Genomic DNA, 20,764 nt, shown 5'->3' on the forward strand with positions numbered 1-20,764 from the left:
CATTATGTTATCCTCTGGCGGGATATAGTGCACCACGATAGCAGCACGTTAGAACCAGTCATCGGTAAGTTACTCAAAAAAGGTAACAACCGTTAACTATAACTAAGGTAACTATGCTAAGGTAACTCATGCTCAGGTTTGTACCGTTAACTAACTAACCGTTAAAGGTAACTAACGATAAGTTACGGTTAGTTCACTTTTTTAACGGTTACCTTAGCATGAATTGCAATTACACTTACTCTTTTTTAAATGTAACTACATACAGCCACAGTTACCATGTTAAAGTAACTTCGTAACTTTACAGCTACTTTTTAAGGAAAAAAAACGCATAAATGTAGCTCTAGAAAAATTTCTAGAATTTCTTTTAGCACTTGTATACTGTCCAAGCATAGCTATACAGTGTTAAAAACGGAGGGTTTTTCATGGGCCTTAACAGCACCTTGGGAGTTGGGTATCTGCGGCCCAGCGCAGAGCAAGCGTGCGACAAAAATCGCCTGTGCGTAGCTGACTGACAGAGGGTGCGGCACTGCAGGCGAATTCTTCTGACAAAAGCTCTCTCTCTCTCTCTCTGTTGCCTTTCCCGGTCTTGATAAAATTAAAAAAAAAAAAGGTGTTTGTCGTGCTCCCTCACCATATATCGAATGCAGCAAGCCATCGAAAATGCAAGCGTTCGGTACAGTTATACGGTTTGTTCGTTCGATTAATAATTTCGGCAGGCTAATTTAGACTTATTTTGAAATATGTTCAAATGCCTTTTGCGGCCCCTGAAATAAAATCGACGAGGGGAGGGAGGGTGCTGAAATGGGGCCCTTGGGACTGTAAAGGTTCCTGACCCCTGGTGTAGATCAACCTGGCTGTGGACGAAATATGTCGTATTTTCTGGTTGGGAAAAATGGCAGTGTACTTAAAGCCTCAACAGAACGTACGGTAGGGGACTGACGCGTGGAAAATATTGCCATAGCTGAGTAACTTAGCTTCAGTTACATTTTACAGTTACTTTACACAGGCACAAAATATTACCATTTAAAAACCTCTATCAACGCACGGTTATTTCAAAATATTACTATGCCGACAATTTAAAGAAAAACATGAACGCTCTCGCCCAGCACGTGCTCACCCCCCCACTGTACAAGGTAGTGCGTTTTAATGCGTAATCACTTTTTGACGTATTGATGTGTTAGCTTTTGTTACAATGAAGTGTTGGTTTGATGATGTTGTTAAATGTGTTAGCGGATCTGACTAAGGTTCTCAGGCTTCTCTATGCTTCTGCGCAAAATAAGTATTTCTAACTCATATACTTCCGTTTTTTTTCTCTCTTTTTCTTTTCTTCTTCATCTTTTAAGCAAATGTTTCGTCAATGTCTATCACTGTAAAAGTGGACCCACATACCAAAAGGCATATAGGTCATCCCGCCCGCCCCTTATTTATATATTTATTTATTTATTTGTCTTTCGGTTATTTCTTTTCTCTCTCTTATTTATGTTTTTTTTTTTGTTTAGGGAATAGCAAGCCGGCGTACTGCATGGCTGACCTTTCTCCTTCCCTTTTTCTTTTTTTTCTGCCAATAAATTCCCCCCCCCCCTTGGCCTACCCCTGTACGCATGCGAAACAGAAAATAGATTATTATTATTATCATCATCATTATTATTAGATGCGGTAACTATATACAGTTACAGGTTACCTTTGCAGACAAGTTTCTAATTACCGTACCTAGTTATTGCAAAAGGGAACCAGTTACAATTACAAGTTACTTAGTTGTTACCGAAGACCGGTTAGAACCGTGTATAACATCCCTGCAGGCTTGGGGATCACTTGACAAATAGAACCGGCACCGTCGTCGCCGTTCCAGAACCTCCGCACCTGCGGCCGTCGGACGAACTCACATTCAGCGCCGCACTATATGAGGCGAGAATGACACGTGCACTTTATGTTATCGTCGCCGACCGAAACACAGGTTTTCGGATGTCCGTCCAGTCGCCGCTTTGAAAGGAACCGAACAATATTGTTCGCCTGCGGAGTATAGTTGTGTGGTTGGTCCCTTTTTACTGTCGTTTTACTACCCGTTTTACGAGTGCTTTAATTGAAAGTGAAGCTGTTGGAGATAAGTCAATGAATGCCCTCAGAAAGGCAGATATGGTGTGGATCTTTGACTCGTTTTTAATACGTTGCCACGTATCGGGCTACTCAGGTTCTGAATTTTAAGTGGTGCGAGCCGTCGACAGCCTTTTGTGAAGCTGTTTTCGCGGTCGTCGAGTTTGGGGTTTGTTGGTCGGTTTGAATTCCTGGAACTGTGGTTGGCAAGAAGGGCAGAAATGTGTCTTGTAGCCTGTAGCCATTGAACTCTGTGACCACGCTTCCGTGAACTGGTCTGCGTGGTTATACATTCGCGCAAGCGATGCCGTACTGGACTTTGCTCTGGTTGGTCGCTTGTTGCACTCGATCTCCCGCAATGCGTTCATGCTGTATATTATGTTTTAAGCGAACGGGTTGTGATCAGCGGTGGGTACCCTCACAAGGACACATGAGGTAGAAGAAGTCCTCACACTCTGCTCACCCTCGCTTCACGGACGTTGAGGTGAGGTCAGATGAAACCTCTGTTCGTAAAAACTGAGGTAAGGACAGAGACCGTGAGGGCATTTCTCCACCACGGATTCTCACACAGGGCACAATGCTTGGCATTCTTTTCTTCTTTTAATTTTTGCGCCCGCATCTACTATTGTCTCGGCTCAGAACCCCTACGCTTCTGGAAGCCCATGCTCCATGCACTGATATCCATGGAGAGGAAGACGTTAACTGGACACCATGAAGACAGAAATCCTTTGGAATGACCCGTGCTCTCGGTACCATCTTATTTTAGGGATTACGCGGTGCTGTTTTCACAGCGGCTACTTGCTCATATGTGATACAGAATCGCCGATAAAGATTGTGCCGACGATAAGCGAACCACGTGTAGTTCACCACTTCGGACTATTAATTTCGCTCAAGATGGTTCTGTCGGACGCCCTCTTCGTACCGATGTTGGATTATCCACTATATTAGTATGCGAAAGCTTCGTCCGGAGGTCATTATAAAGGATTAGGTATGGGCTGATAAAACCTTATGATTGAGTTGAGCGTGAAGCGCAGGTAGTCTGATCTCGGGCAAAGATATTTCCGTTCTGCAAACATAAGGCACAGCGCGCGGTTAACAGTTTGCATGTGAGCATGATGGATATTCACTGCAATGACATAGCGTGCTGCCAAAGGCGGAATGAGAGATCATGAGTCCAGACCCATGCTGCCCCTGGAAGGAGAGAGAGAGAGAAAGAAAAAAAATAAAGAAAGAAAAGCATGCTCGAGCTGTGTCATGCCGCGAAACGCGCAGACTCCAGGTCACGTCCCGCAAGGAATCTCTTAATCAGTTAATCAGTTAATCTTAATCTCTTACAGTAATCAGAATCCAACCATTGTGTGGAGATATACGCCCGAATAAAAGGGGTCCTGACTCTTTCGTGCATGTATTTGCTGAAATATTAGGCGTCAAACTTGTATTGGTGTCCGAAGACGCATTGCTCGTCTGGCGAAACATAAATAATAGATACAAAAAAGAGCGACAAAATGTAAGACGTGCAGAGCATGCACCATGTGCAAGCACACCCGCGCTCTCTCTCGAGAAAGTGTACCATATTTCTGGAAATGAACCAAGTCGAAACTCGCACACAAAAAGAAAAACACAAGGCCTCCAACGCCTATGAACATTGAAGAAAGTACCGTCATACTACACGCAAATGACGTAAAAAAAAATTTAAGGTTCTGAGGAACTTGTTCACACGCGAAGGTTGAACAATCATGCTGATGCACATCCGTATCGTTACAGGTCTATCGCAACGCCAGAAAGTTTTATTTGAGGGATGGAGACCCGCCAAACTGGAAAAGACGAATTTTTAATCAATACATCATATACTGTTGGGCAGGTGGCGTGTGTGTGTGTGTGTCTGTATTTTTTTCCTTTGTTGGTTCTGTTTGTTTATTTATTTATTTATTTATTTATTTTTTACTTGGAACCGTTTTTATGTAAGGTGGCTGGCTCTTTCTGGATTTAGTTACCTTGACAGGCGTCGAAACATCTTGTCTGCTTTGTAGTATACAATGTTCGTTGTTCGATGTCTTTGTTTATACCAACTTGTTACTGACATTTTACAAATTGTATTCGTCCAGGACACCTGGCCAAATTTACGGCCGAGCGTTGTGGCTGTGAATTTTTATTCGGTCGCAACTGAACGGTTATACGACTGCGAATTAGGTCCAACATACGTCATACCGACGAGTAAGCACTTTACGGCAATGCACGTTCTCGTACCAGCACTCCCACCCCCTCCTAAAACAAATAGCGTTTTCTCGGCTTTCCTCCAGGTGGCTACACCAGTTCTTCCACGTCATTCCTTTTGCGCAAACGGTCTGTACGTGTATGTCAGTCACTTTTTGCACGTGAGGCCGACCGGCCTGTACCTGTGCGTACACAGTCTTAGACGGCAAGCGTCCGAATGGCTTTTTCTTCCACTGGCCCACGCCTGCGAGGTGTGCGCACAAAGACAGACACACACACACGCACGCACGATGCCGACCGGTCGTAAATTTCACGATGGCAAACGCGGACTGTGGCTCTGCATGCCGCCGGCGCTGGGGCCATAGCTTTTCCTCGGCAAGCTTTTGTGTAGCTCGTCCAACAGTTGCCCACCTACGGCACTGCCCCCCCTCGGTCTGAGGAGTGATCGTCCTTTTAACTGCAGGCAGTGCAGGTGCGACAGACGACTGTTGCAACAATTACTGCGGAGGGTTCTGTTTCATACACGCCCTGACATTGTACTTTTGTGCTTCGTATATATACGCAGCGTTTGTAGAGGTTGAATGTGGCTCTTTGTCGGAGTGCTAAAGAAGGCAGATGTGATGCGTGGGATGAAATGAGGTTGTAGGGCGATGCCTACAGAGGCTGAAAAAGTTGGGTAAGTTGTTTTAGATTGCTGCACGTATAATGGTGGTCTGAATGGCAGTGTCACTGGGACGAATGCAGACGTAGATAACATGTGTGCGCTACTGCTTCGCCAACGTTTTCGTAGGTGCCATGGAACCATCCGTGACACATTCGGTTGGACCTCTCACCTCTTTATTACATCTTACGGCGTAATATGTTAGGCAGTGAGAGTTAACGCTATCTTCCGGGCCATTATATGTTTTGGCATGACGACTGCGTCACGTCAGAGTTAACCTGCGTCACAGTCTGCGTCCAAAGTCGGATAATGGTTTTTTGTCGACGCGTTCCACCTGATTTATGTAAAAAAAAAAGAAGAAGAAAAAAGAAACAAGGTTCATTTTTCCTTACTGCGTACTTGAAGATGTATACTGCATATTGTCACTACTGGAGTACTGGTGCCTAAAAATGGTTTACCGTGCCTGCGCTTTGAATGGACGACGGAACTTAGCCTTCAACATGAAATACTGGCGGAACTCCACAAGTGACTAGCGTATCCTATTTTATCATGTCATATCAAGTCGATGCTGGTGCGGTGTCTTTGGATGAATCGCATATACGTACACCCCCGCTTTTGTTCTGGTAGCAACTGACTCATTTGCTAACAACAACTAACTACTACTTTCACTACTACTAACAAATACTACTGCTACTACTGGTGGTAATGGGGTATAAGGTATCGCCCCTGGCTATGAAAACATCCACTCATCATCATTTAAGTAAAGTTGGTGGTGGTGATGATGGTGATTGAGGACAACCCGTGAATGCAAAGTAGAAGGTCTTACTCTTACCATATTTTTTTCTGACTAACCTCTCCGCAAACAAACCCCTCAGTGCAAGAAACTACATTGAATATCGTACGACGAAAAACGAGAAAGGTCATCAGCTCCTCCTGTTTAAATTAAACACATGCCTGATACTTAATGGTTATCCTGAAGGGTTTGCAACTTTGTATGCCCCCCATATCCTGTCCTAACCCTTCTCCAGATTAGGCTCGACGTGTATGTGAAGGATTTAACGCGCATCGGTGATGGAATAGAAGTGTTTGATCTCTGAAGAAACAACCTCGAGAAGAAACGGTTTTAAGTGAAGGGATATCAGGGGGGGTAACACTTTGTACCCGAGTGGTCTGCCTGTCTAGAATGACGCCACGCTGCTCAGGATGGTCTCCGAAGGAAACCAGGATAAGCGATCCAGTGCATGTGGCATTTGAAAACGGGACAGGCGGCCGATTCGCTGCGTCGAGGATGTCCCATTTGTCTGGTTACGATAACATCTTTTGAGTTCTCAGTGATGGTAGGACAGCGTCTGATTTAGTAAAGAAAACGTAAATGTAATTGAGCGGGTTCTCCTTACGAATAACACATGTTACGCTTCTGCAAGCATTAATCCGTATCATCAACACTGCGTAGCGACTCTATAAACGCTGGACTGAAATTGATGAGGCCAGTGCGGCAAGTGGAGATCCCGTGCATCTATCGATTTTGTTGCCTCGCAGTGTTGTCTGTCTTCTGTCTTCAGGGAGCCTGTCCTGTGTGGTTTCTTCTGTCCTCGTCGGTTGTCCTCAAATTGCACATTATGTCTCTGCCTTTCACGAGAAGGGCTTGGGTTTCTAATTCAGTGTCATCCTTAACTGCGTGTTTGACTTCACCTTTCGACAGTGCAGTTTAAACGTTTTAAATGACTCCTAAGGAGGCGAGCTGAAATAGAATTTTACTCTTTTAATAGTGCTCTGATAATCGAGGAGGGACAAAACAACCCCGTATTCTGATAATCTTCCTATAGAACTGGGCCGTATAAATTTCATCTGCAGCACACTGCAGTTCTGATACAGCAGGGTCACGTGTTACTACTTAAAGCGAGCCGCATGTGTATTTGTCTTGAGATGAATGTTTAATCAGCGGTTAGCAGTACCGCTCGCTGTGTGTTTCTGTCCACTTAGTAAGACCCAACGCTGCAGGGACTGATGCCTCTAACTTTACTGCAACAGGCCGCGCAAGGTATAAAACTCCAGGTAGTACGAAGGCTCCATTCCCCTCTCACCGTTTCGGTACATTCTCCTTCTAAGCACTCCGTGTCTTTGCGCATCCAGAGAGCCCACCAAGATCAGCGCTCCTGCACTAACTAGCATGCCGGCCATCTTAAAACACGTGGTACTTCCGCAGCAGAAAGAAACATGGGCAGGCAAATGGAAATGGAGATTGCTTATCTCGATCCCAACACCCAAAGAACAAATCGGTTGCGTGGTAGCAGACGCCAACAGCAGAGGATAGCAAACGCTCCGTCCCATCTTGCAACCTTCACTCACGAAATGGTGCCACCTTCCAACACCATAAAAAATTATCGGCACCTCCCCGCACAACGTGAAGCTGCTAGTCTATTAAATCTATTGTCTTCCCGTTTTCTTCTTGTTTAACTCCCTCCTACATTCATAGCCCCCATCAGAGTCCCGTTCGGCCCTCCCGAAAACGAGCTGCCCCTTAACCCACTGCACCGCCCCGTATTTTTCTCTTTTTTTCATTCCTCTCGCTTTTTACGCCAGTCGAGCAAGAATTCGCCGAACGACGCGCCAGGAGCACGGACAACAGGAAACAGCAGCCAACAGGGCTAACGAGAATCCAGCGCGAAAGCTCTCTTCTCTTGCATTCCTCGCTTCCAAAGCTTCTTCTCTGGTCTTCCCGGCTTCTTCAATCTCCGAAAAGGATGCCCCCCCTCCAAACCCCCCGTTTCTTTCCCCCCGCGTTGCGAGCCCTCCTCGCCTATTTTTCGGACCCCCCTCGCAAAGACCCTCTCTGAAGGAGCGGCCATCAAGGGCGTGACGTCACCAGGGCCTCCTTCTTCCCCCCCATCGGCAACCTTTCTGGAATGCAGTCTCGCTGGAGCAGGTTTTCGAAGTTTGCGAGGGAACAACTACAGAGTTGGCTTTGCTCGCCAGTGTTCCTATCAACCGCAAGCGGGGTGTGTATTGCTTGTGATGGTGCAGTGATCGCTGGCTTGGTTCTCTTCTTTTGCGTGGTGTCAAGTGGCTGAGAGTTTGTGTTGGTGGTGGTTGGAGTTGGGTTGCTGCGAGGATATAACGTCATGTCGTCTGCTACGGGATAGTTCACTTGGGGCACGCACGGAAAATAGAGTGTTGACAGCTTCAGGGGACGTGGTTCAGGCAGCAGTCGTCCGGGATAAAATGCTCACCTCCCGGAGAAGCTGCTTCCTAATGGCGAACATTGAAGACTCTTCATAGTAAAGAAAGTGTGAAGGATCCCAATCATGAAAGCAGGCGTCCCGCTGTTGTTGACAGCGGTGCTCCTATCGTGGACATCATGGGCAGATGGCCAGCAGGCCATGCGCTCGAAAGAAGTGGACACGCGAGTTCTATTCGAGCTCCAAGAAGGCAAACCAGCTGGAACGGTGGTGGGAACGATTCCAACGCGTGCAAACTTTACCTACCGATTCAACGATAATCCGAGGGAGTTTGCTCTGAACGGAACGACTGGTACAATCACGACGACTGTCGAAATCGATCGCGAAAGTTTGTCGAGTGACCGGTTCGACCTGGTGGTGCTGAGCAGTCAACCTACGTATCCAATTGAAGTTCGCGTCACGATTTTAGATGTGAACGACAATGCTCCAGTGTTTCCGGAGGCGAGCATCGCGGTGTCGTTTTCGGAAAGTGCGAATGTGGGAACGAGAGTGATCCTCGATACGGCGACGGACGGCGACGCCGGTGTGAACGATATCACGACTGATTATAAAATAGTCAGCGGGAATGAGGATAGGAAGTTTCGGCTCGTGGTGACGACGAATCCCAGCGGCGAAACACCGTACCTTCACATCGAGACGACCGAGAGACTGGATAGGGAATCGAAGGATTCCTACACGCTCAACATTTCTGCGCAGGACGGTGGTGAAATCCCCAAGATGGGATTCTTGCAGGTGAATGTGACCGTGTTGGATGTGAACGACAACCCTCCCATCTTCGACCACAGTGATTATTTCGTGAGTATCAACGAGTCTCTTCCAGCAGGTACGAGTGTTCTTCAGGTACGAGCGACTGATAGTGACATTGGCGATAACGCTCGCATCACCTACTTCCTTAGCGACGCAGAGACTGAATTCGCAATAGACCCCCAGCAAGGTGTCATAACAACATCAGACACTTTAAGTTGCCGCAAGAACAACCCGACCCCGCAAGAAAGCCCAGGGAAGGGACCCAAAAGTTGCGTGTTTACAGTATTCGCAAGAGATCACGGGTCACCGCAACAAAACGGAAGGGCATATGTGACTGTGAATCTGTTAGACGCTAATGATCACGATCCTGTGATCAGGTTCCGCGTGTTTACAACTCCCGACAGCTACGCTACGGTCGACGAGAATGCACAGAACGGTTCGGTGGTCGCAGCTGTCAGCGTCATAGACTATGACGAAGGTCCAAACGGAGAAACGTTTGTTGAGATCCGAGGGGGCAATGAGCAGAACCATTTTCGGTTGGAGTCGACTCCCAGCTTTGATATTGTGCGTGTCAATGGCGTTCTCGACCGGGAGCAGGTCTCTCGGTACAACCTGACTATCACGGCGACCGACCGTGGTTCTCCTCCACGATCTTCAACGGCGTTCTTGATCATTCACGTGAACGATGTCAATGATCACGAACCTGTCTTCGAGAAAACGGAGTACTCTGCGCTGTTGTCTGAACTAGCACCCGTTGGAACCTTCGTAGCCAGCATTCGTGCAACGGATGAAGATACAGGTGTGAACGCGCATATCTTCTACGCGATAGCGTCCGGTAACGATAAGAAGTGGTTCAAAATCGATGCCAACACGGGTTTAGTGACAACAGTTCGTCCATTAGACCGCGAAGAGCAGGACTTTGTGGAGCTGAAGATATCCGCGAAAGACGGTGGACCCAACCCCCGATGGGCCTATTCCTTCCTCAAGATACAAATATTGGACGACAATGACGAAGCACCTTCGTTCTCGCAGTCAACCCTGAACGTGTCGCTTTCGGAAAACGCTCAACCCAAATCGCTCGTGACGGTTGTTTCGGCGTCTGACAACGACCTCGGTATGAACGGCAGTGTGGTGTACGCCCTGGACCCAGAGGTGGAGCACATCTACCCGAACATGTTTGACCTTGACAGCGTGCACGGCAGACTAATGACAAAGGTTGAACTTGACAGAGAAGAACGCGGTTCTTACACAATCAAAGTCGTTGCCAGAGATCAAGGACAACCGACATTGTCGTCGACGGTCACGATTCAACTGACCATCTTGGACGTCAACGACCATAAACCTGAACTCTACCCCAAACAATACTTCGTGCACCTCGAAGACGGTTCTCCGCCCGCAAGTTACGTTGCTACTGTCACGGCCACTGACAAAGACGAAGGAAGGAACGCTGCGATCTCGTACAACATTGTCAGTGGGTCCGAAGGAAAGTTTGAGATCAACGAGACGACCGGAGTGTTGCTGACTTCGGCGAATCTAATACTCGCCCATCAGGCGCGATACGAAATTGTCGTGTCTGCCACAAACCCGGGCGACAAGGAGTCCCTGAACCAGCAAACTGCTCTCGTCGTCGTATTCGTTCGGGACCCAACGAAGGTGATCCCTCTGCAATTTGTGCAACGAGACGGCTACCAGTTCGTGACTGACGAGAATGCATCGGTTGGACGAGAGATAGGCCGGGCAGCCCTGGTGCGGTCAGGTCATGTAGACAGAGCACGGTTTTCGATCATCGGAGGGGACCCCCTGGGCTGGTTTAGGATCGACCCCCTGACGGGAGTCGTCGTGACGACTGCGCCGATCGACCGCGAAAAGAGGGACCGACTCACACTGGACGTTGTGGCCAACACCCTCGCGTACTTTGTCAGGACCAGTGTCACCGTGACAGTGACGGATCTGAATGACAACGCGCCGGAATTCAAGACACCGTTTCAGCGTATCTCCCTTCCAGAAGGGTGGCCCATTGGGTTAGAACTCTACGCGGCAGAAGCGACCGATAAGGACGACGGGATTAACAGCAGGATCGAGTACAGGTTGGTGTCGAACCCCGAAGAAATATTTGCGGTGGATAAAGATACTGGAATGCTGAAGTTACAGAAGCCGGTACGATCACAGGCCGGGAGGGAGTTTGAACTCGAAATTACGGCTACGGATTTGGGAAGTCCTCCCTTGTCGTCGCGCCAGCAGATTGTTGTCATTGTCGAAGATGAGAACGACCACACACCAATGTTTGACAGGGTCTCCTACGAGACTTCAATCCTAGAGTTAACACCCGTCAACGACCGCTTTTTCTCCCTTCTGGCGTCCGACTCCGATTCTGGCGAAAACGGCCGCGTGCTTTACGATATCGTCGAGGGCAACGACGATGGAAAATTCGGCATATTCCCCGACGGCACGATGTACGTGAGAAACCCGCTGGACCGTGAATCCCGCGACTTTTATTCCCTCACTGTCACCGCTCGCGACAACGGCACGAAGCCCCGCTCTTCGGCCGTCTCCGTCGTCGTACACGTGGTAGACGAGAATGACAACAGTCCAAGGTTCGACAATGCTACCTTCACGTTCTACATCGCCGAGAACGAACCTCCAGATTCGTACGTTGGGAAACTGTCAGCTGAGGACAATGATAGAGGAAGGAACGCTGAACTGACTTACTCCATCAGCAGTAATCAGAACGACTTTGCCGTGGATCCCAAAACTGGTTTTCTTCGGACGCTCCACTTCTTCGACCGAGAAAAGCTGGTCGAAGTGTCCGGTCATGACTACGTTGTATTGGAAGCCGTGGTCCTCGATGGCGGAATAACGCGGTTACGAGGAGAAGCCAAGGTTATTGTACACGTGACGGACGTCAACGACAGCGCTCCGAAGTTTCTTCGCGCTTCGTACAAAACAACCGTGTCCGAAGCCGCCCCTCAAAGGACTCATGTCGTCCGAATCAGCGCAACTGATGCTGATGATGGGCCTAACGGGAATGTTATCTACGCGATTGTCGCGGGAAACGTCGACGATTCGTTCGTCATCGATGAATCGACGGGGCAGATCAGCCTTTTGAAATCTTTGGACAGAGAAAAGACGTCGAGTTACGAGTTGACCGTTCTAGCCAGGGATACTGGGGTTGATGTCAAGCACACTTCGACGGCAACGGTCAACATTCAGGTGCTGGACGAAAACGATAACGCACCAGAGTTCTTGGTGAGGTTACAGAAAGTTGAAATTCCAGAGACAACGCAAGTCGGCTACGAAATTCATCGCTTCGTCGCTACAGATAGAGACCTTGGACTAAACGGAGAAGTTTCCTTTGCTATCGCGTCTGGAAACATCAAGGAAACATTTAAGATCGACAGCGTATCAGGCGTACTCTTCCTGGACCGCCCCTTAGACTATGAGCAACAAAGTAGTTATCTTCTTAACATCACAGCTAGCGATGGTGGCTCTCCTCGTCAACTGAGAACGCTGCCATTCGTCATCAAGGTTCTGGACGTTAATGACAACCCACCGCAATTCGCCAACGTCGCCATCGTCCGCCAAGTGGAGGAAGGCATTCCCATGAACACCCCTGTCGTTACCGTGACTGCCGTGGATAAAGATTCTAAACTAAACGGCAAGGTTGTCTACACCATCACCAATCAAGAACCTCCCGGATCCCACTTTGCTGTTCGTCCTGAAACCGGTGTCATCTACACGGCTGCAAATATCGACCGCGAGTTCAGTGACACCTTCCGCCTGACAGTGACAGCAACGGATCAAGGTTTCCCAAAACTATCATCCGAAAAGACGGTGACAATAATCGTTGAGGACATTAACGATAACGCTCCAGAGTTTGTATCCGTTGACGCTGGTGTTCTCCCAGAAGATTCGGAGAAAGGATACATCGTTATGTCTCTCTCAGCTGCTGATGCCGACGCCAACACAAACGGCCTGGTCACCTATGACCTTTTAGAAGGAGACACAAGTCTCTTTAGTCTCGATCGAAACACGGGTGACTTGTACCTCAGTCGCCAGGTTGGGCGACCCGCTGTGACATACTCTTTGACGGTTCAAGCCATTGACGAAGCTGTGTTATCGCACCGCAAGTCCTCCAGGACAGTGCTGACAGTCCTGGGGTCTTCGAAGAGAACACAGGGGGTGCCAGTATTCTCGGCTTCGGAATACTCTGGTGCAGTGTACGAGAACGAGCCAGCGAGTACAAGTGTGCTTACTGTGCGTGCCCAGTCGGACGCCGAGGCCCAGTTGGAGTATTACCTGACGGCAGTGCGTGCCGATGGTGCGGCGGTGGGACAACGTTTCGCAATCCATCGAGAGACGGGTGTCGTGTCGACGGCAGCTGTCCTGGATAGGGAGATTGACAGCGACGTCTACGAACTGGAGGTGCACGTCATCGACACCAAGGCGACGTCACCGCGAACAGCAAAAACCAAGGTGAGTCTCCCGTTTTTCTTTTGCTGTGAATTACAGCAACCGGCTTGTCCTCAGAGAGAGAGTCGTCGAAAATTTGATACCAGGCCCCCTGCGTCCGATATAATACCTCTAACCACGGGTGTAACTTATTCATTCGTTCGTCTTTGCTAAGCAGAGCACTAGACCCGAATCCAGCGCTCATACTCTGGACTATTTTGAGACATTCAGTATCCACGCATAAATGCATGCCCAACTATCACGCCTGACCTGTACCAAGGCCTTTCTCAGCCCCTCCAACAGCGGACAGTATCGCCATGCGGTAGTTAGCGTGTATAATCGCTTAATTCAAGGCGGAACACTTTTCCTCCACCAGTGCACTTCATTAGTACAGCAACCTGTTCGCAGCTTCGGTTACAATCACTGTCTGCACACCGTCTTTCTTCTCTGCGTGCCTTTCGTACCCCAGCCGAGCCGTGGCTAGCGTTGCGGTGTGTCACGCATGCACGGCGCTTTGCTTTATGTTGCAGTGCAACTGCGGTGGTCATAATTGAAACCGGAGCTTCTTTTACTAGCGCGTTAGTAATCGCCGTAATTGCCGTTTTTCCCTAATTGGAGCACCTCGTCTCTTTAAACATTCCTGAGACGCTTGAGTTATCTCGCGGCTGATAAATGGGCCCAGCAACGATTTACAGCTTTATCTCACATCGACAGTCTCACAGTTGTCTCCGGGAGAAAGCGACAGTCTTTCGTGTTCAGTCGTGTGGCACGTCGGCCCAAGGTTATCAGCATTCATGGGTTGTCGCCGAACGCCCGACAAAAGGGGTTCTAATCGGTTTTGTGGGTTGCTTCGTCGATGATGGCAATTCCTTGTTATCTTAAACAATGAGCCTGGCAGAACATTGGTCCGCTAAGCGATTGTATGAGCATCGTCTGAGGTTTCTTTGAATGACTGGTGGGCACGTCTGGCGTTCCTGGTCTCTCTCTCTCTCTCTTATAGAAGTCTTTAGTCGCTGGTTATGAAACAGGTTCAGGACATCAAGACATTGATTATATGTACTCTAGGTAGGTAGGTAGGTAGGTACCCTAGGTGGTCGGCCACCAACCTTGCTGGCTTGAGAGTCTCCAGCATTCGCTTTAACCTCGTCGCAAGGCACTCACCGTTTGATGTCCTTAGCAGTAGGTGACAGACTCTCACCAATCAGTACCCGCTATCAGTGATAACGGAAGGCGAATGTGTCTAAGCAGAGTGTATCGTGCCACCAAAATGCAATCAACATCTGTCCTGTTTAAATTCTGCCGTCCACGCTCAACGGACATGTTCATCCGTTCAGTAGCCCAGTATGACGTGCGATGCAGGCATGGGCTGCAGTGTTGTCAAAATTGTACACAGAGGAGCAAAGGACACGGTGCACAAGGACAGGGATTCATTCAAGCAGCATTGCTGCATTTTCCTTGGAAATTTTGATTGATTGATTGATTGATAACAGAAAAAATATCGAGATGCGTGTCCCGACAAAGTCGGGAAAGGCTACTCCAGTACACGTAAATTGAAGAGGAAGTACAACGAGCAAAACTTAATGCAACTCAGGAAATGGGAATGCGGAAATTGCTTTTATTTCGGAAGGCATCTGCTGCTTGATGACAGAGCAGTTTCTATTAAAACAGGAGGGGCAGTGTAGCTTCCTGGTTCTCGCTCTTGTGAATAATTTTTACCCAACACTTTTGTTCCCATAATAAAGTAGCCATTGAGGTAAGGTTAGTACCGCAATTGATGTGGTGAATCACCTCATCCCAACGTCATTCATGTAGTTGTTGTCCTCACTTATGTATTTTTAAAACACACTTCGCCGAAGGTTCGTCAAAGCATGTGCAGCACATTGCATTTATGTAAATAACGTAACGATTGTGTAAATAATCTGCAAACAATATAGCACTGACACCATCACATCGTTCTTTCATCACATTTCTGGGGTATGTCACATCCGCCTAAACGCCGCTGTCCAAGTAGTCTTCGAACAACACAAAAACGATAACCTCCAGACATACAAACCTTCATTGCAGCAAAGACAACACTTTGTCAATCCCGCAGTCTTCCAGAAAACCACGACATCGCTCACCACCACCACAACAACAAACAAGAAGCTAGAAAACAAAATGTCCTCTCCTCCGTATGTGGAAACCTTAAGACAGCAGCTCAGCTAGCTTGCCGATTAAAAAGAACCGCACCTGCTCCCACAGAGAAGCCTGGGCTGATTTTGTGCTTGAACAAACGAGCCGAAAGACTGAAAAAAGAAGGCACCTCCTCTGAGAGCGAGGAGGACGCCCGTGTGATAGCATCTCGCAATGGTAATGGAGCGGCTGTGTCATTACCTGTGGACAATTTTCCGTCGCCGTGTCATTATACCGGCAGAAAAGGTCTCCTCGCCACAACCACCGGTCGCATTCTTAGCTCTTGCCGTGTGTGGCGTCTCATCATCGCAGGACGCGCGATGTCCCGGGACTTCCAGGCACGTCCAGGACAGGAGCGCTCGACTTGACGGTGCATGGAAAAGATGGGAGATTGGCGAAGATTCCAGCTTTTTCTCGCTGCCCTTTCCTGCAGCGGGACGTTTTTTCGTACGTTTCCTTGTGTTTTTGGCCTTTATTTTCCTGGGGGAGAAGTGAGCAAGAGCGATGACGATAATGAGCGGTGGTTTTTGCGAATGCTTCTTTTCTTTTTTTTTTTTACGGAAGCAGGGTTAATAGAGAGGCCAATTAAGAAAGCTGTGACATTGGGGATACTCAGGGAAAGTAAGGTGGTCAAGGTAAGATTTGTGGATAGGGTATGTCGTTGCGCCTCTTTCAGAAGTAACTTTTTTCACTATCGAAGTCTGGTCCTAACTAATTGATGAGGAGGACCATTGTTTAGCTTTAGTTTAAATTAAACCATCGTATCATCCCCCAGCAGCCTTGTGCGCAGTACACCGTAACAAGAAAATGAGTGAATTGTGCGCAACTACAGCTTTCAGTCCATTCATTTGCATGAAGCCCACGTTTTCGTCCCCTGACCATAAAATTCACTCCTCAGCCCTTCATGTGTATATTTTTGCATTTAGTCCCGAGACTAGTGGCTGTGGTAGAGCGTGTTGTGCCCGAAAGGACTAAAAAATATTCGTGTTGTTTCTGTGTATTTTTTTTTGTCTTTTAACTTTTCATCGTTGCTTTCTGTCTGAACGTCACAGAGACTAACGGTAGCAGACAACCTGCAGAAAGTGCGAAAGTCTGTGAATTAATCATTTCCAAGCTACAAATACAAAATTATACTTGAGACAAACAAATGCAGGCTACACTAGCATGCCAGAACATCTCTCTAAGCCGCTTTCGCCATTGTATAAAAATCATTGGAGCATCACTTTTATCACTTCCAAGCTGCAGACCAAAGACGCTCTTAACCATATCAACCAAGACTTTCCCAGAAACATTTTCTTTTGACCGTCTGTGTGCAAGAACGTCTGTGCGTCCTTTTTTCTTGTGCTCAATACCCAAAATAGGCAATCCACACAGACGAAAAGTCCGCAAACACATCCTCCTTTATAACACAAGACCATTTCATCCAGCATTATAGCCTCCCATAGTATATTGACGTATCTCCCGCGACCCTCACGAACCAAGCGAAAAAGAAATGAAAAATGAAAGCCGTCTCATTGTCCGTTTTCCGCTTCGAACTTTCGCCGAGAAAATCTCTCGAAGCAGGGCTCTCCTGTCAGACGGCACTTTCTATATACCTATCGCTTTCTTTCAGCCATATCTCTCCTCCCCGTGAACCCTGCGCAGGGCGAGGTGTGACTTTGCCTCTGCCCTATTCGGCGTTTGTTCTCGCTCTCGCGTGGTGCGGGAGAGGACGAGACTTTGAAGTTGGCCTCCGTTACGTCACGATTTGAGGCTCGTGAACTTATGTAGTGGAGAATCCGGTGAGAGGTACAGATGAAGCAGAAAAAAAAAAGGTTGCTCGTATTTATCCGCTGCTTCGAGTTCTCTTTGAGATGCTCCACATTCTTTTTATTATTTTGCTGCCTGCTTCGGCAGTGATTTGGACTGGAACTGGACGCGGCAATTTGGCTTGACTTGAAAAGCGTGCCTCGATGTTGGCAGTGCATTGCGGGATCGTTAATGTTTTCCGTTTTGTTAATAATTCCTTAATAACGATGTCATTTGGTGTGATGAGTTGCAGCACTATACGTGCACATTTTTGACCATACACTGTAATAAGAAATTTATTGAAATTATTTATTTGTTTCGAAAATTCCTCTGTCGTCCCTTCAGGGGCTGTTTGTAGTGGCTGAGGGGCAAATTTCAGGGATTCGGACTAAAGTGGCGAGTAATTGCCGTCCAGGGAACTAGACAGTGCGATTACTCCTCAATGTTTTCCTTCCTTCCTCAGGATGCAGAAAACTCGCGTTTCAAAGCAATCCCTTACGTGAGGTACAAGGGTTAATGAACATTGAGAGCAAAATTTCAACAAAATACTCCTTAAACTTTTCATTTAAAGGCAAACGTTAAAGAACTCAAAATTACGGGGTCACAAAACGCTACTTCATTCTCTCTGACGTTACATCGCTGGGTCTTAAACCTCATCCGTCACAATTACTTCAAATTACGTCCAACGATCTAAATTTTGGCCGTCCACTCACAAATGACACATCATAACCACGCAAAAGACATCTAGACACTAGGCTCATCACCGTCTTGTCTTTGTTCTGCACGCGAGTCCCCCTCATACACACACGGTAATTTCAGTTTCGGTAACTCACGGTAAAAGATTAATGAATCCCCAATGTAATTAACAGGTGGCTACACAGTACGGACACTTTTCGAGAGCCTCCTAAACAAACAAACGCGTCGACCTTGCAATAATAAGACCCCGGGCGACCTCTAACGAAAATAATTTCTGACAAGATCTCCTAGTGTTCATTAATCAGCCTCTGAGACAACGTCACCCCCCCCCCCCCCCTCCCCCCCTTCCTGCTTCACTCCTCACCCTCTACGGAGTTTCTTTCTTTCTCTCCTTCTTCTTCTTTTTTTTTTTTTTTTTTGTTAAAACGAATATGCAGAGTACTGTCATGTACGGTCCATAGCGTTGAATAAGACGGCAAGCTTTCTTTCTCACGTTGCACTTATGAAGAAGGTGGAGCTTCAAGCACTCGCCAACACCGTGCATTTATTTTCCTGAATGGAATCTCATGTCTGCGCATGGCCGTGGATTGTAATTCCAGCTGTCCCAATTGGTTCTTATCTCTATAACACGGGAAATTTGCGCGCCACCTATTAGCTGTTTCTGGCGCTCTGTTTTTGTGCAAGAAGCACATATAATATATTGCGTCCACTCGTAATTAAGTAATAAGGGCCGAGCACTTTTGCACGGATGTGCTGCACATGTGTGTGTGTGTGTGTGTGTATGTGCCGCAGTTGAACGGAAGGAGTCAATGCATCATTCTTATAATTTGTGTGTTGACATAAGAAAAGACAATGTATACGTGTTGGGTAATTTGTGAAAGTTATGCGAGGGGATTCATTATTACCGGAGCGGATTTCTGTGCTGCGGAATACATTTACTCAATGCAGACACGTATGTGCGTTGAGAAAAATTGCGATAATTTGCCGAAGAATTATGAAACAAAGAAGGAATTGTTTTCTTTGTGTGTCTGTTTAATATACGTGACGGCTCCTATGCTGTGTGCTCTAACTCCGTATCTCGGCGGCAAATCACCACGATTTAAATTTAACGTTATAATCGAGTCACGCGAGATGATCTTACTCTTGGCTAAAATGAAGACATCAAGATGCCCTGTCTTCTTCTTCTCCTCCTCCTTCTTCTTATTAGATAAGCATTTATTTATTATTACCCGTCTTAGTTATTTGGTATGCCGACAAAGTGAAGACAGGAAAACAGTCGATACCGATACGCAGGACGTGGCGTATCCCTATCATAATTCCTATCATAGAATTGGTACGTTTATTGCCGGAGCACCTGATGATCTAGAAACAGCTTCTCACGTTATTTGTCGTATGATGAGAGCTCCAGGAACTTACCAGAGGCGTGGTTGTGTGGATGCAAACCCCAACAACACCGAATATCCTCTGGACGTACGAATAATGTCCTAACGAATTCGTACGTCTAATGGATATTCGGCGCTGTTGGGGACAAGGGCTCGTTGTCGGTATCCTAAACGTCACGCTAACTGTAAACGTGAGACAGGAGGGGCGTCGCGGGTCTGAATCGCGCACACGGCTGTGCTGAAGTCGGCCCAGGATGCGAAGTAATCTCCCTGCTTCTCACTCCTCCCCGGTGTCTTCCCTCCCACCGTCCATATCTGTACGCTGCTCATAGCTACGGTTGTATCGGGGCGCTAGCGCGGAGCCTGACAAAGCATAGACAATATACGCGCATGCGTAATAAAGGTATAATTGAACTAGATTTCCGCACATACGTTCTCACCCATTATCCGGAGTTACACAGAACGAATATGTTTAACGAAGAAAGATGAAAGTCACTGGAAAGGTTAGCCAGCTGTAGGACTCGAACCCACATCTTCTGGATTGCCGGTCCAGGGCTCTACCAATTGAGCTAAGCTAACACGCCTTCTCAGCGACTTCCAGGGTGCGTCATCTGAAGGGACAAACCAGTCACTCTCTCTCACTCATCCTCCTTTCACTCTTATATTTTTGCTCCCTCATACACACATTGGTACGACAGGGATCGACGCAAGCGGCAATTGTTGAACATGAGAGAACTGATGTTCTGAGGCTGGAACAACATAGAAGGGACAAATACATACAAGGCCTCAAATTGCCTAAGAAATTAACGAAGAAAGATGAAAGTCACTGAAAAGGTTAGCCAGCTGCAGGACTCGAACCCACATCTTCTGGATTGCTGGTCCAGGGCTCTACCAATAGGCGATTTCAGATATTGCCCTTGTGCTCCGCACGGGGGCCCTCCGTCGCCCAAGGATCGCGCATCGCGCAATGCGTCGTGGGAAATGGTTTACATTCGTGCTCGCTGCCTGTTGCTCGAAGTTGCGGGAGGTGAAGGAGAAAGAAAACCGAAACCGTTTGCGCTCTTCTTCTCTCTGACTCATGAAAACTAAATCCCAAGGTGCAGCGGGGCTTTCGCAACACGGCGCTCTCTGGTGGGCCATCCATGCAATTTCTGAAATCGTCTATTGAGCTAAGTTAACACGCCTTCTCAGGCAATCCAGAAGATGTGGGTTCGAGTCCTACAGCTGGCTAACCTTTTCAGTGACTTTCATCTTTCTTCATTAATTTCTTAGGCAATTTGAGGCTTGTATGTATTTGTCCCTTCTTTGTTCTTCCAGCCTCAGAA

The 20,764-nt window shown here is 47.5% G+C and overlaps 1 protein-coding gene across 1 annotated transcript in view; it reads left to right on the forward strand.

Annotated features, from left to right (window-relative positions):
* Positions 1-8,018: 8,018 nt before the first annotated feature.
* Positions 8,019-20,764, forward strand: part of LOC135394862 (cadherin-related tumor suppressor-like) — a 121,652-nt gene continuing 108,906 nt past the window's right edge. The window contains exon 1 of the mRNA XM_064625893.1: positions 8,019-13,425. Within this exon, the coding sequence (XP_064481963.1) occupies positions 8,272-13,425 (5,154 nt within the window). The 5' untranslated portion in view covers positions 8,019-8,271. The remainder of the gene's footprint in view (positions 13,426-20,764) is intronic.

This window comes from Ornithodoros turicata, chromosome 5 (genome assembly GCF_037126465.1).
Source record: "Ornithodoros turicata isolate Travis chromosome 5, ASM3712646v1, whole genome shotgun sequence".
In the NCBI taxonomy this organism is placed as follows: Eukaryota; Metazoa; Arthropoda; class Arachnida; order Ixodida; family Argasidae; genus Ornithodoros; species Ornithodoros turicata.